The sequence below is a fragment of the Pelobates fuscus genome, unplaced genomic scaffold, assembly GCF_036172605.1.
Source record: "Pelobates fuscus isolate aPelFus1 unplaced genomic scaffold, aPelFus1.pri H_1, whole genome shotgun sequence".
Taxonomy (NCBI): Eukaryota; Metazoa; Chordata; class Amphibia; order Anura; family Pelobatidae; genus Pelobates; species Pelobates fuscus.
Genome location: NW_026961990.1, coordinates 536,296 through 551,463, shown reverse-complemented (window position 1 = coordinate 551,463; position 15,168 = coordinate 536,296). Strand labels below are relative to the sequence as shown.

Here is a 15,168-nt window from a genome sequence, read left to right as displayed (position 1 = left end):
TGCCTGTTCAATGTGCCACAGGTGGTCCGGTATATCGGGGAGAAGCGGGCGGAAAATAGCCACGACTGTTTCGGCGAGGGAACCCTCTCCTTCTCGCTCCGGTAGGCCGCGGAGGCGAACATTATTACGTCGCGATCTATTTCCCAAGTCCTCAAGTTGAAGTAGCCGCGAGTAGTTGGGTAGTCAGACTGTTAATCTGTGCCGCCGCTGTGTTGTGGGCGACTACAGTGGTTTCCACTCGCTGCTCCAATGCCGCCGTCCGAACACCCAAGGCCTGAATCTCTGCCTTAACCTCGGCAGTGTTGCGGACCATCTCGGTAGCTAGGTAAGTGCGCACTTCAGCCAGTTTTGCTAGGATTTGGCTGGCATCCGTCTCTGCGCCCCCCAGGGCCACGCCACTACCCGGGCTCGAAGGTGATCGAGGTGTACCGTGGCCGTCCCGTCCGCCATCTTGGGAGCTCAAACGCATGGCACGAGAGGCTGCAAACAGCTCAGTGACTGTGGTAGCCGATTCGGTCACCTTTTTTGTCTGCTTCCTCTGAGCTTTTTTGTCCATCTTGCTTCCCCCACAGGACAATATATTTTCTTCTGTTTGTCAGTGCGGTTGTAAGCTGTTGGCACCGTGGTTACAGCGGAGCTCTAGCCGAACACATCCAGCTCGTCCGGCTGCAAACCACGCCCCTCCACATTGCTTTTTGTGTTAATTTTATTTTTGTTCTTTCCCTTATTTTGTTTTCTTTTCTCATAACTCGTATTAACTCCGACTGTATGCATGCAATTAACCTGGCAAGCCCCTTCCAATTGCTCCAACAGGAGATCACAGCCCCTCTGTGGCATCACTCGAGATCAATCGACCACTAGCTAAACATATCCATGTATAGCCTAGTTCACACCCATGTATGCTACATTTGTTCTTCAACATACACAGTGCTTATACCTTAATCTCTACAGCCAAGCAGTCTACATAACTTAATAGGCATAGTGTCTAAATTTTATGTTTCATGTACATTTTTATCTTAAACAGATCGCTACACGCATACTCATTGCATGTAACCTACCACATTGCAATAGACTGTTTTTGAGGTCGAGCAAGCTATCAGTAATCCTTATATGTTTTCATCCTAGGACACGCCTTGTCTTAACCTGTATTATACTTAAAAAAAACTGTGCACAGTAATCTTTATGCCATGTTACTACTCGTTGTTGAATGGTCTTCTGCAGCTATTGTGGCGTAGCAGACCAAAATGTTCTTTTCTCGTACACAAACAAAAATAAAGAATTTAATAAAATAATATGGACCAGATTTCAGCTGAACAGAAAACTGCCAGGAAGCTAAAATCTAGACATGTATTGTTAAAATCCAGGGCCGATGCTTAAAATCAGGGCCTGGATTTTAAAAATACAACTTATTTGCCCATTGGCAAATAGTTACAAATAAAATTACGTTGCATGGGTTAACATACATGGCGGCTGGCCAGTGCTTGCTATCCAGTCACCACATTAATAAGAATAAAAAGTCTATGACCCCCACCCGCCATGCCAATATAAAGGAGGTAAAAACTTTTAAAATAAGTAACATCTGATTGAAAATGAAACCATATCTATTCATGCAGGTTGTGTCAGTCACAGCCAGGGGAGGTGTGACTAGGGCTGTATAAACAGAAACAAAGTGATTAACCTCCTAAATGACAGAGAATTGAGCAGTGATACTGCAGGGGCATGATCTATACACCAAAACTGCTTCATTAAGCTAGTGTTTTGGTACAAGAGTGTTCCTTAACCCCTTAAGGACAGACGACGGATATATTCCGTCATGATTCCCTTTTATTCCAGAAGTTGTGTCATTAAGGGGTTAAACCGTCACTTTTCACTTTGATAAATGCCCCCTATTTATTTATTGTTTATAGTGGAGTTGGTTTTATGACTTTTCTTTTTATGGTCAGAAGATAATCAAAAACTATTCTGGATACAACAAGTGATTGGAATGTATTATTATTTTTGCATACAATGCATATGCATTATACACAAGAGGGTCTTACACTGATGCCCTTTTCATAGAAAACATTTTTTAGATGACTAATTTCAACCACAGTTTTCCCATTTTTCAGTTTTATTCCATAGGAACAATATGTGTATTGTGCTAGTGCTGTGAAGATCATACTTACCGTACCAGCGTACAGCTTCCTTCATTGCATTCTTAGCATTTTCAAACATGTCCTCTGGCATTGTAGGTAGGTAGGAATTCTTAGAATTAAAATATAAAACATACTCAGAATGTAACATGTTCTTGTAGAACTCGCTAAATTGTAAAAAAAAATGTGTACTGTAACTAGAGACCTGCTCACTAAATGGCAAACTCGTTATAGCAATTATGTTCGCATCACTGAATTTTCTTCATGCTTAATATATACCTGCATCCTGCCAGGGACAAACGCCAAATTGCGCAGAGGTGCAAGAAGATGGCATTTAGCAGTCATCAGAACAGCCGCGAGGTGTATAGCCAGGCCAGTAATGGAACTTTGCACACTTGGCATTCCACAGACAACGTTCAGCAAAGGCCGGCTGTTATCGAATAAGGACTGGACAAACCGCTGGATTGTTCCCTCCTGCAGGATTCTTATATTCTGGATACAGGTCCTCAAAGAATCAGGTACCTAATTGAGGAAAAAAAAAAAAAAAAAAAAAGTAAAATATCTCATAAAGAGATTTATGTAAATTATGGTAACTATCTATCCATCTATGAATTTATATAATCCATAAACCAAAGGAGTCCAGGTGCGTTACTCTGTCGTCCTCCATACAATCTTTCCAGGCCAGCTTTACTATTGGACAATGCAGCGCCTGAAAGCAGAATTTCTCCGCAGAAACCTGACCTACAACCATGTGGTGACACTCACGGAGAAAGTCCAGGGTGGAGTTGCATTGGTGGTTAGCCAACATGGAAGCTTGACACGGTCGCGCCACATTCGGCGCTCAACCAGACTTCGTTCTGGAGTCTGGTGGCAGCCTTTGGGACTGGGGTGCAACCAGCACGGGATCCTTCACACAGGGTGCTTGGGTGACCCAGGAGAGGACAATGCACTTTAACTGCCTGGAACGCCTGGCAGAGTTGTTTGCAATTTGCAATCTTTCGTAAGGGACGTCAGACTGCTGCATTCTACTGCGCATGGAGGTGTCCGTGGTACACTATATTAATCACCTCGGAGGGATTCGATCACACAGGTTGTCAGAAATCACAAAGTACATCTTTAATTTCGGTCTCCCTCACAACATCTCGTTGAGGGCAGAATACCTTCCGGGCATGACCAATCTCACAACGGACTGGTTCTCTCACCATAGGAGAGACAGCAGCGATCTATTCACCTGCCAAATGAATAAACAGAAAACGGATATTTCAGCTAGATGCCAGACGCTCACTGCTGAAGAGTGGACCCCTTTCCACAAGTCTGGCCGTTTCAAGTGGCATATGCCTTTCCCCTGTTCACTATGATTGAGAGTGTCGTCCACTACATTCAGTCCAAGCAAGTGACTGTGGAGCTTGTGGCTATGTTCTGGCAAAGACAACCTTGATTTCAGATCTTCTGGAGTTGTCTTGCAACAATCCAATACCGCTACCATCATACCCGATGCTCCTTACGGATCTTCAGGGGAACCCTCACCCATTGCTTCTGGATGACTTTGACATCTGGTTGCTTGGACACTTTCCTCGGTTCGATAGACTTTCGCAGATAGCTTAAGACACTTTGTGGAACTCATGGGCCCCTGGAACAAGGCGCAGCTACCTCCCTGCTTGGAATTCCTGGGCTGGTTGGAGTATGGAACAGGGCCTTGATTCGTTTACTGCTCCTATTTCCACAGCCTGGAATTTTCTCTCATTGCTTTTTACGTAAGGTTGTTCCTATCATTCCATCCACGTGGTGTGCTCTGTTATTTCAGGAGCTCATGTTCCATTTCAAGAGGTCCCTCTGGGTAAGGATCCTTTGGTCTGCCATTTGATACTGGGTATTCGACTCCAACGCCCTTTGGCCCCAGGTATGTTTTTTTGGGGGAGCATATCACTTGCATTATGTTTTGGGGGGATTGGAAGACTACCAACCGGCTCTCACTGAAACAACTGTTCACTAAATTTGTGTTTTCTTTGTGCTTAGTCTCTTTTCATAGAGTTTCAGGTGTGCGGGCGTTTGGCGTGGATGCCTTCTCGCTTTTCCTGGAAGGGGCTACCTTTCAGATTTCTTGCTGTACGAAAGTGGATTCGGGGACGGTATTCTTTCCGTTTTTCTCTTCTGACCCTCAGTTGTGTGTGGTCTCCTAGTTGCTCCGTTACGTGGAGGTTACCTCTCTGTTCTTCTTTATCAAGGCAACTTCTCATTTCTTATGTTCAGCCACATAAGGCAGTGTCTGTTACACTTGCCAGGTGGATCTTATATCCCTGGTAGGTATTGGGGCCCATTCTGTCCAGGGTATGGCAGCTTTTTCTGCATTTTTGGTAGGCACCTCACTCGCGGATATTCTCTGTTCAGCAGATTAGTCTTGGGAGACTACGTTTCAGACATTTTTGTCCTTATGCTAATTCAGCATTTTCTCTTCTATCTCAGCGTTACAAATGCAAAATATGAAACCTCCTGTTATGTGGTAAAATAGCTTTAATGTATTAATTATCTTAATTTCAATAATGACAGAAGGTGAGCATTTTCCCTCCCTTTCTTCTTTCTTGTTTTCTAATGTGTTACTTCCATTTCGTACAGGCTTCTGTTCCTGTGGGTAAGAGTTTGTTGATTGCATTGTATGCCATGTATTTACTGTTTTTTATTTTTGTACAGTATCTAACTTTTGATTAAATATACCAGATTAGTTTTTTTTTTTATTCTTGATTTATTTTTAAGGAGCAAACAGTGTATACATTAGAGAATGGAAGAAAACAGTTGAGTTAACATGTACAAACATATTCTCTAATACCAAAATGCATTATCATCCTGCAGTACTCAAATGTATCTTTTTTATAAAACAAAACAGTAGCAACACCAAAAAAAAAAAAAAAAAAAAAAAGAGGGCGGGGGGAGGAAGAGGGGTTAAGTGCCATGGCTTATATATCCCTAATCATATTCTATTTTGCGTTTAGGCCTTCCAAGGTTCCCAGAGGAATTTATTAAAGAGGAGTGTCTAACTCTTGATGTTAAATGATCCATAATAAAGTTTTCCTCTATTTTTAAAAATACATCTCTCATTGAAGATGGGTCCACTTTTAGCAAGCCTGCAGCAATACATCTACGTGCTGCCAATGTTATAAGGTGTAGTAATTTGTGAGAGTGTCTGGGTAACCCTACTATAGACCTAGAAACTAGAACAAAAAATTATGTTTCTGTAGAATTGCCGAGGCCAAATTTTTTACGTCTTTCCAAAAAGTTGCTATTTTAGGACAGTCCCACCACATATGGAAATATGATGCTCTCTGTCCGCACGCCCGCCAGCAAAGATCCGTTGGCTACCTACCATTTCTATGGTAACATGCCATCTAAACATAATTTTGAACAGCTGTTCTTGAGAGAGCACACATGTAGATATTTTAGATGATGTTTCCCAGATAACTATCCACTCTTCAAAATCCAAGGCCTCCCACCCAGATCTGCTTCTCAGTGGAATATATAGTTTAAGGGACCCCACACTGTTGGTTCCTCACATAGATGGATATATAAATCAGAGATAAGACCTCTCTTTAAGATACCTGTTTTACATAAGTTTTCAAAAGTGGTAAAAGAAGACTGAACTGGCGCCTTGACTTCCATGGAATGAAGATATCGAAAAAATCCCCTGGCTTCAAACGTAGTTGAAGGCTTAAATCAGAAAAACTGGACTACTATCCAGTCTAAACGTTTAAAACTATGCCGTCCTATACCCGGGCTAAATTGCCTGTTCCGAAAAACTGGAGTCATAGGGGAGGGGAGGTTAGTCAAATTGTACTACAGTTTCAGCTTATACCAGATATATGGAGAGTTTAAAATAGATGGACAAGATGTGTGTAAAACCGGGGTAGAAAACTTGTTTAGTCACATATAGAGTGCAGGTGAGTCTGGAGTCATCAAATCGTTCTCCATGTCCACCCAGCGATGTTCTCCGGGAGGAGAGAGCCAACAGATTATTTGTGACAATTGTGCAGCATAAAAACAGAAAAGTAAGTTGGTGAGACCCACTCTTCGACGCTTATTCTGCCAAATAAATATATATATCTATGGCTTTCTGGATTCCATCCAGATCATCCTTACTGACACGAAGAGGCAGAGCTTGGAATAAAAAAGTCTTGGCAAGATATTCATATTAATACTGTGAATTCTGCCAATCCAGGAGATCAGCTTATCCTGCCAGTTTAACATTTCTTACTAAGGGTAAGTAGTTATCTGAGTATAAAGTATTATAAAAGCGACTGATCTTAAAACCAAGATAGTAAAGAGAGCATCCAAAGGAGAAGCCATAATTTCTATGTAAATGGTCCAGCTATTGCGTCGAGATATTAAAGGGCACCGCACTGGATCTAGAATAGTTTGCTCTGTAACCTGAAACAATCCCAAATTGATATATCAAATCTATCTAGGAAGTGTATAGGAAGGCTTTTTGCAGCCCTTGTCACACCTTCCCTGGTTGTAACTCACAAAGCCTTTCTAAACACTTCATGTAAAAAGAGTATAAATTTTATAGCATCACTTATTGCACAGTGTGTTTAATTTAGAATTTCGTATCTCCTACAGCCCAGAAGCTGTTAACCACAAATATTTGTCGAAAGGCTGGGTGGTTGTCGTTCGTTTGAACGAACATGTGGCGGCGGCCATTTTAAATTGTCGAATGCCCAGCGGTGTTCCAGACCTTCTTTTGGCCCAGAATCACACATGACATAGACCAATACTGTAGGACCTGTGAGGTATGCCAACGAGTAGGGAAGAGAGGTGACCACCCCAGGGCTAAGCTACGACCCCTCCCCATAATAGGAGAGCCATTTTACCGTGAAGCAGTAGACCTAGTGGGACCTCTTAGTAAACCCAGCTCCTCCGGCAAGAGGTATATCCTCACTATAGTGGATTATGCCACTCGGTACCCTAAGGCAGTGGCCCTCTCTAACATCCAGGCGGAGACTGTAGTAGAGGATCTGGTCCAGGTATTCACCAGAGTAGGGTTTCCCCGGGAGATTGTGTCCGACAAAGGGACCCAGTTCACGGCAGCCATTACCCAGCAGCTCTGGCAGAGCTGTGGGGTAAAACCTATCCTGAGCTCTCCTTATCACCCCTAGACGAACGGCCTCTGTGAACGATTCAATGGCATGCTTAAACAGATGCTAAAGACCTTCACAGAAGTTTTTCTTCCCCATTTACTGTTCGCGTGCCTGGAAGTGTCCCAGGAGTCTACCGGCTTCTCTCCCTTCGAATTGCTGTAAGGGAGAAGGGTACGGGAACCCATGGACCTGGTACGGGAACATTGGGGGGGAGATGTAGGAGAGGCAGAGACCTCTATCGTGCCCTACGTTCTGGAACTAAGGGTCCGGCTGCAAGCCCTAACCGACACAGTTCGGGAAAACTTGCAGTCGGCCCAAACGCGTCAGAAACAGTGGTATGATAGGGGAGCAAGAGACCGGGTATTCGAACTAGACCAAAAGGTCCTAGTCTTAAGGCCCACCAAAACAGACAAGTTGCAGGCCGACTGGCAGGGTCCTTACAAGATAGCCGCCCGGATCAGTGATACCACTTAGGTGGTAGTGAGCTGTTCAAATGAACGGATCAGACGATGCTTTCATGTGAACATGCTCAAGCCATACTTAGAAAGACCCGAGGAGATATTCGCCCCAGCCGGCGAGGATATCCCATTACCTGATATGCTACCAGCCAGCCCCGCCGGGGTAGAACAAGTAAGTCGGGGAGACAACTTAAACCCAGAGGAAAGGCAGCAAGCCTCCCAATTGCTAAGGGAATTTAGTGAAATGTTCTCTGCCATTCCAGGGTACACAACACTGGCAGTCCACAGAGTGGAGACCCCAGGTTAGATACCGCTCCGGCAGCAGGGGTACCCTGAGGCCGTAAGGGAGAGCATGCATAAAGAGATCCTAGACATGTTAGCCTTAGGGGTGATAGAGCCCTCTCAGAGTCCTTGGGCATCCCCGGTAGTGTTGGTGCCGAAGCAGGATGGTACGGTTCGTTTCTGCGTCGACTACCGGAGGCTCAATGACCGGTCCGTCACCGATGCCTACCCCATGCCCAGGGTAGATACATTTTTAGATCGGATGGCAAAAGGGAATTACTTGACCACCAAAGATCTGTGCAAGGGACATTGGCAAATCCCTATGGAGCCTGAGGCCATTCATAAGTCGGCCTTTGTCACCCCATTTGGCCTGTACCAGTTTAAGGTCATGCCATTTGGGATGAAAATGCCCCGGCTACTTTCCAAAGGATGGCTGATCGGCTCTTAGAGGGGTTTCAGGGCTTCGCATGTGCATACCTGGATGATATAGCCATCTTCAGTTGCACATGGGAAGCTCACCTGGAGCACATGTCTGTGGTGCTCAAGAGAATCCAGACCGCCCGTCTAACCTTAAAACCGGACAAGTGTCATGTAGGGATGGCAGAGCTGCCGTACCTGGGACACAGAGTGGGCTCAGGGAAACAGAGTCCCAAACCCGTTAAGGTAGAGGCCATAACCCAGTGGCCCCAGCCCCGCACCAAAACGTTATGGCATTTTTGGGGACCGCCGGCTATTACCAGAGGTTTGTGCAGGATTATAGCACCATAGCTAGACCCCTCACTGATCTCACCAAAAAGCCTCTCCCCAAGCAAGTGGTATGGTCCCCAGAGTGTGCGGACGCCATCCAAAAGTTAAAAACGGCCCTCAGCAAGGCACCTGTATTAGCGGCACCTGATCATTCTAAAATATTTCTCGTCCATACAGATGCCTCAATGTTTGGACTGGGAGCCGTAGTGAGTCAGGTCGGGGACGATGGCATGAAGCACCCAGTGGCATACCTGAGCAGAAAATTCATACCCAGGGAAGTCAGTTATGCCACTGTAGAGAAGGAGTGCCTAGCCCTCATTTGGGCACTCAAGAAACTCCAACCTTATTTATACGGGCGCTCCTTCACTGTTATGACTGATCACAACCCTCTGATTTGGCTCAACTGAGTGGCCGGAGACAACCCCAGACTATTGAGATGGAGTCTGGCGCTGCAGCCGTATAATTTTACCTTGCAGTACAGACCAGGAAAACAGAATGCCAACGCGGATGGGTTGTCTCGCCAAACAGAAATGGACAGGTTGCCAACTGCTTCTCGGGCATCCCCAAGCCAACCCATTGGGGTCTAGGTGGGTATGCCGTCCCATGGAACTAAGGGGGAGCTATGTGACAAAACCCTGGTTTTACAATGCACAGCCTTTTTGTATTTTGCTTGCTGTTCGTGTAGTTAGCCCTATTTCGTTTCTTTCCTAAAACACCAAAAAAACTACTGAACAGCCAGGCCACCAGACTGGGAGTGTGCAGCTCATTAACCGCCCAGAAGCTGCGGTTAACCACAAATATGTGTCGAACGGCTGGGTGGTTGCCGTTCATTTGAATGAACACGTGGTGGCGGCCGTTTTAAATTGTCGAATGCTCAGCGGTGTTTGGTCATCGACTGCGTGGAACTAATTTCGGCTACAATTTCCCACGAACACCGCTGGGACCATCCAACTTCCACCTCGTTCGTTGCTAATTACAAAAACGCCGTGCAGTTCGGTAAATTTAACCCACGAAAGAGACTGACCCCAGATAGCTCAATCCATGGAGCTAGTGCTGGACATATTTCACACGAACAGTCGGAGAACAGAAATCTTTAGCTCCATGGTGATTTGACTGTGTTCGCAGGATCTGCGCGCTGTTCGACTATATTGAGCGCTCAGACCCAAGCTATCTGGGGATATGTCGAATGAGGGGGTTCCGTTGGGGAAAAATAAAGTTATACATTTTAATGTATTTTTGTTACTGTTAAAATAAAAATATTCTCTCGACCTGGAGATAATTAAGTTTGCTCAGGACACTTAATCCAATTATCTCCAGGATAAAGAGGAGGGATTTTCCTGTTCATGTGGGAGTGTGTTATATTTTGCTGTAAATTGATTGGTCTCTGTATTTTTTGTCACATTCTTTAACAAGGTCCCTATGGGAGTAGCCCTTGTTGTAAGACAGATGCTGTGGCCATCAATAAAACAGATCGTTTTACCCCTTCATGAAGTCTTGGCTCATGCTTGGGGGATTGCGAGTTAGATTTAACAACACCTTCGTATTTACTCTGATTTCGGGAGACACTGCAAGGATTTACTCAGCTGGAGTGTAAGAAATCCATAACACAAGTGATTTACCTCCTATGTGGCAGAGAATTGAGCAGTGAGACTAGATGATAATCTATACACAAAAACTGCTTCATTCAGCTAAAGTTTTTTTGGTGCTTAGAGTGTCCATTTTAATATGTCTCTGATATTCATATATTGAATCAGCTATGTCCCATAACTGCATATACAGGGGTTAAGATTAATAAAATGTTCAAGTTTGATTTCCGGGTCTTTCAGCCCATATTTTGAGGTATGTATTTGAGCTGTGTTCAGTGTGTCAAGAAGATTACTTCACCCCCACCCCAGTCTTCCACCTTAGTTTGAATTCTGACCCCACATATTTTTTACTTCTTTGACAGTAAATTGGAAGGATATTGGACTTGCCACCATGGCCTTATGTTCCTGGACTATATCCATGTTTATGGGAGGTAATAGATTTTTACTTTCATAGTCAGAAGGTGATTCCAATTCTGGATACAACAAGTGAGCACATTAGAGTTGAGCGGACACCTGGATGTTCGGGTTGCCGAGTTTGGCAGAACTTCGTAAAAAAGTTCGAGTTCGGGCTCGAACTTGACCCCGAACCCCATTGACGTCAATGGGGACCAGAACTTTTGGGCACTAAAATGGCTCTAAAAAAGTCCTGGAAAGGGCTAGAGGGCTGCAAAAGGAAGTAAAATGAGGGTAAGAGTAGGACAAGTGCCCTGCAAACAAATGTGGATAGGGAAATCACTTAAAATAACATTGTGGCGAAACCAACCTCGCCACTGTGAACTGGAGAAGCCTGGTTGCTCGCCTGCTCCCTTTGGACTATGGCCCTGCAGGTTAAACCGTTTATTTTCCCTGCAGAAAGGCTTATTCGTGCCTTTCTGCCGGGGTGTTCGGTAGATTCCAACTACCGAACGGGGGACCACCGGGGAGCTGGAGTGTGCCGCCAATTGACCGCCCAGAAGCTGCGGTTAACCGCAGCTTAATTGATGAACGCTGGGTGGCCTTTGTTCGTTTGCCGAACACGTGGCAGCGGCCATTTTAAGTCCCGAAAGGCCAGCGGTGTTCAGCACTAACACTGTGGAACTGAAAACGGACACTTACTTGCGCGAACACAGCTGAGCCGTCCGCCCCCTGGTTCCTATTCGTGCCCTTGGTGTCGAACACCAGTTCAGTCGGTACTTTGGGATATGTGGATATGTTTTAACCCAGATAGCTATGCCATGGAGCCTATTCGTGTAATTAAAGACTTTGGCTCCATGGCAATTAAACTGCATTTGTGTGATCTGAGTGCCATTCACCTAATAATGTGCGCTCAGTTCTAAGCTATCTGGGGATATGTAGAAATGTGTGTTTTATGTGTTAAATGTATCAGTATGTAATTTTATGTCTTTTACTGTCTTTTTGTCTGCCATGTGGGTAATGGAGTTTTGCCTCTGTCCTTGGAGATAATTAGATTCCTTCCACAATTATCTCCAGGCCAGAGGGGAGGGATTGTGAGGCATTGTGGGAGGTAACTCATGTGTGATTGGTGTATTGTGTAATCGTTGTAAATCCCTCCCTTGCATGGGAGAATCCTTTATAAGACATTTGTGTGAATAAATCAGAGAGTTCCTGCTTAACCCTCAAAGTGAAGTGTTGTCTCATTCTTGGGGGGAATTTGACTGTATGTGATTGCCAGGAGTGTAAGCTGTTCGTATTGCTTTTCCTGTTCGACTGCTTCCAGGGTTCGTGTGTCTCTTGTTCGGGAGTTGGTGAACACGTGCAGTTTGCAGTTCGGGAGATTGGTGATTGCAGTAGCTGCTGGTCTATCTGGAAAGGGGATTGTCGCCTAAACGGTTTTTATCCCCTTGTGAGCGAAACGGTCCGCAACAAACATAAAATACCAAAAAATGTAAAATACAACTGAGCCATAAAATAGCACTAGATGGAATATTTGATTTTAGCTTCGGAAGAACATAAATCAAAATCTAAAGCATGGCTGTCAGGAGGATCACCAGAATTATCCATTTGAGAGAGGGTTGGAGTGCAGGGTATTCTCTTTCCTTATTCAAACTGAGTTCAACTCCTGAAGCAAAAAATATATATAGTATATATATATGTAAAGTGGATAGCGCACTGAAAACCCAAGAAAATATATCAGGGTATTTTACACAATGGAAAAAATGCAATACATGTACCCATAAAGCAGATCTTTGTCTTGATGTCTCTGAAAAGAGTAAAGCTTACATAGGGCAATATTGTACTGATAGGTATCCAGGTATCATATGTATATGTTTAAATGGTAGAAATTCCTACTCACATTTAAATGAGCCTGTATTCAAACTGGCTCAGGTATATAGGCATGAGTAGGATATACAGGTCAAATCCTTCAGTGGGTATGTTCCTCCCCAATATGATAGAGTGTGGGAAATCAGAGAACAATTGTGAGGAAAAAAGTATTCAACATTTATTATAAACTGAATAATAAAATCTTACATTGAAGAAGTATAGGTTCAACACAACGCGTTTCGGCTAAATGCCTTCATCAGGTGCATAAAAAACATATCCCCCTTGCCCCTTCTTTTAAAGCCCATTTTCGCGGTAAAAATCCATTAAGCCCTGCCCACATGCATTCCGTCGCGTCACTTCCGGTCGTACGAACTTCCGGTTTCGGCTGTTCCATCCTTAATATCCTTCCCTCCTTCCAGTGTCCCAGGAAGTGTCCCACTTGATAAAAAGAGGTTCCCTCTTTATATTTCCTTGTTTAAATGATGCTCTGCAATCATAATACCGGAAGTGCTCCGGCGGCCATTTTTGAAGTGGTATACACATATAATGTGTATGGGCAAAAGAGACATAGAGAGAGAGATATATACAGGATTAAATTTTCCAATTACAAATACAGTATAAACATTAAATATTAATACATATATTAAAAAAGTGTGTATATCCTCCACCATCATTTAAAAAGAGAAGACACAATCAAATATAATTAAAAATCTCAAAGTCAATGTTCATTCCAAGAGGGGATAAAGTATCTAGCTCAAATATCCACCTCATCTCTGTTTTATTAAAAAGTTTTATAAAATCACCCCCCCTCCATGGTTTTTTAACTTTCTGTATGCCAATAAAATGTAAATGCTTGGGATCCCCATTATGTTTTTGTGCAAAATGTGCAGAAACAGAATGATTTAAAATCTTATTTTTAATATTTCTAATATGCTCCCCTATTCTCGTTTTTAGTGGTCTGGTTGTTCTACCAACATACTGCAGTCCGCAGCTGCATGAAAGGAGATAAATAACATTATTTATATTGCATGTAATAAAGGAATCAATTTTGTAAGTTTTTTTGGTAGTATAAGATGTGAAGCTGTCTGTCTTTTTATTCTTAACTATAGTTTCTCTGCACGCTTGGCACGTTCCACAGTTAAAAAAGCCTTTTAATTTAGAGCCTGAGAGGTCACTATCTGTCATTTCTTTAGTTATGCAGCTTTTGGTTAAGATCTGTTTAAAATTTCGAGCTCCCCTGTATATAATTTTAGGCTTCTTTCCAATAAATTGTTCTAAATCTTCATTTTGTTCTAAAATGTGCCAATGTTTATTTAAAATCTTTTTAAAAATACTACTCTGTGAATTGTAATTACATATAAAATTAATCTGTTTTTCCGGTGATTTGTTAGCTTTATCTTTATACATTAAGAGGTCTTTCCTGGGTTTATCCAGGATTTCTTTATATTGTTTGTCTACCTCTGAATTTTTATATCCTTTCTCTAGGAACTGTTTTGTTAAAATGGCGGATTGTTCTTTAAAAATATTATCATCTGTACAGTTCCGTCTTATTCTCTTAAATTGTCCTTTGGGTATATTGGTTAGCCACGGGGAAAAATGGCAACTGTCCATATTGATGTAACTGTTAATATCCACAGTCTTGAAATATGTGCTAGTTTTTAAACATTCCTTATCTACATAAATCTGCAGGTCTAGGAAGTTAACCTTTACCTGACTGATTTCCTGAGTTAAAACAATTCCCCAAGTGTTTGAATTTAAAAAACTGATAAAATTATCGAGAATGGCACGGCCTCCTTTCCAGATAAAAAAGATGTCATCAATGTACCTTTTGTAGAGGACCAAGTTTGCACCCCAGTCATGTCCAGAGAAAATAAAAGAATTCTCCCAATAGGACATAAAAAGATTGGCATAACTGGGTGCAAACTTGGTCCCCATGGCAATGCCATTCTTCTGTAGATAAAAATCACCCTCAAACCAGAAAACATTTTGCATAAAATTAATTCGATCCCCTTCATAATAAAATCTATTTGGTCCTGTTGGAAAAGCTGCGACTGCTCCAAAAAGAATTTTACAGCCTCACAGCCCTTTTCATGCTGGATGATGGTATATAGACTACTTACGTCGCAAGTGACTAAAAAGTAGTCCTCATTCCATATAAAATCATTAAGGAGCTGGAGGAGATGCATGGTATCTTTTAAATATGATTTGCCAGTAATGACTAAAGGTTGTAATTGCAGATCTATGTACTGTGACAGGGGAGATAGCAGCGAGTCTACCCCTGCCACAATGGGTCTACCTGGAGGGTTTAGGGGATCTTTGTGCAATTTGTGTAATATATACATCACTGGAATTTTAGAAAATTTAAAATTCATGTATTTATATTCATTCTTATTTAAGATCCCTTTTTGGTAAGCTTCATCCAGGAATTTGCTTAATTCTTTTTTTATATTTGGTTTGGGGTTTCTTTTTAATTTACAATAGGTGTTCGTATCATTTAATTGTCTTTGGATTTCTCCAAGATACTGAGTGGTGTCCATCACAACCACCCCTCCCCCCTTATCCGCAGGTTTTATAA

At 42.9% G+C, this 15,168-nt stretch overlaps 1 protein-coding gene across 1 annotated transcript in view; it reads right to left on the bottom strand.

Moving 5' to 3' along the window:
• The window catches only part of LOC134585306 (E3 ubiquitin-protein ligase RNF213-like), a 105,736-nt gene extending 102,118 nt beyond the window's left edge, over positions 1-3,618 (bottom strand). Inside the window, exons 1-3 of the mRNA XM_063440727.1 lie at positions 3,418-3,618; positions 2,412-2,654; positions 2,166-2,244 (exon numbers count right to left, since the gene is read on the bottom strand). Of these exons, the coding sequence (XP_063296797.1) occupies positions 2,166-2,244; positions 2,412-2,654; positions 3,418-3,618 (523 nt within the window). The remainder of the gene's footprint in view (positions 1-2,165; positions 2,245-2,411; positions 2,655-3,417) is intronic.
• Between the last annotated feature and the right edge of the window lie 11,550 nt (positions 3,619-15,168).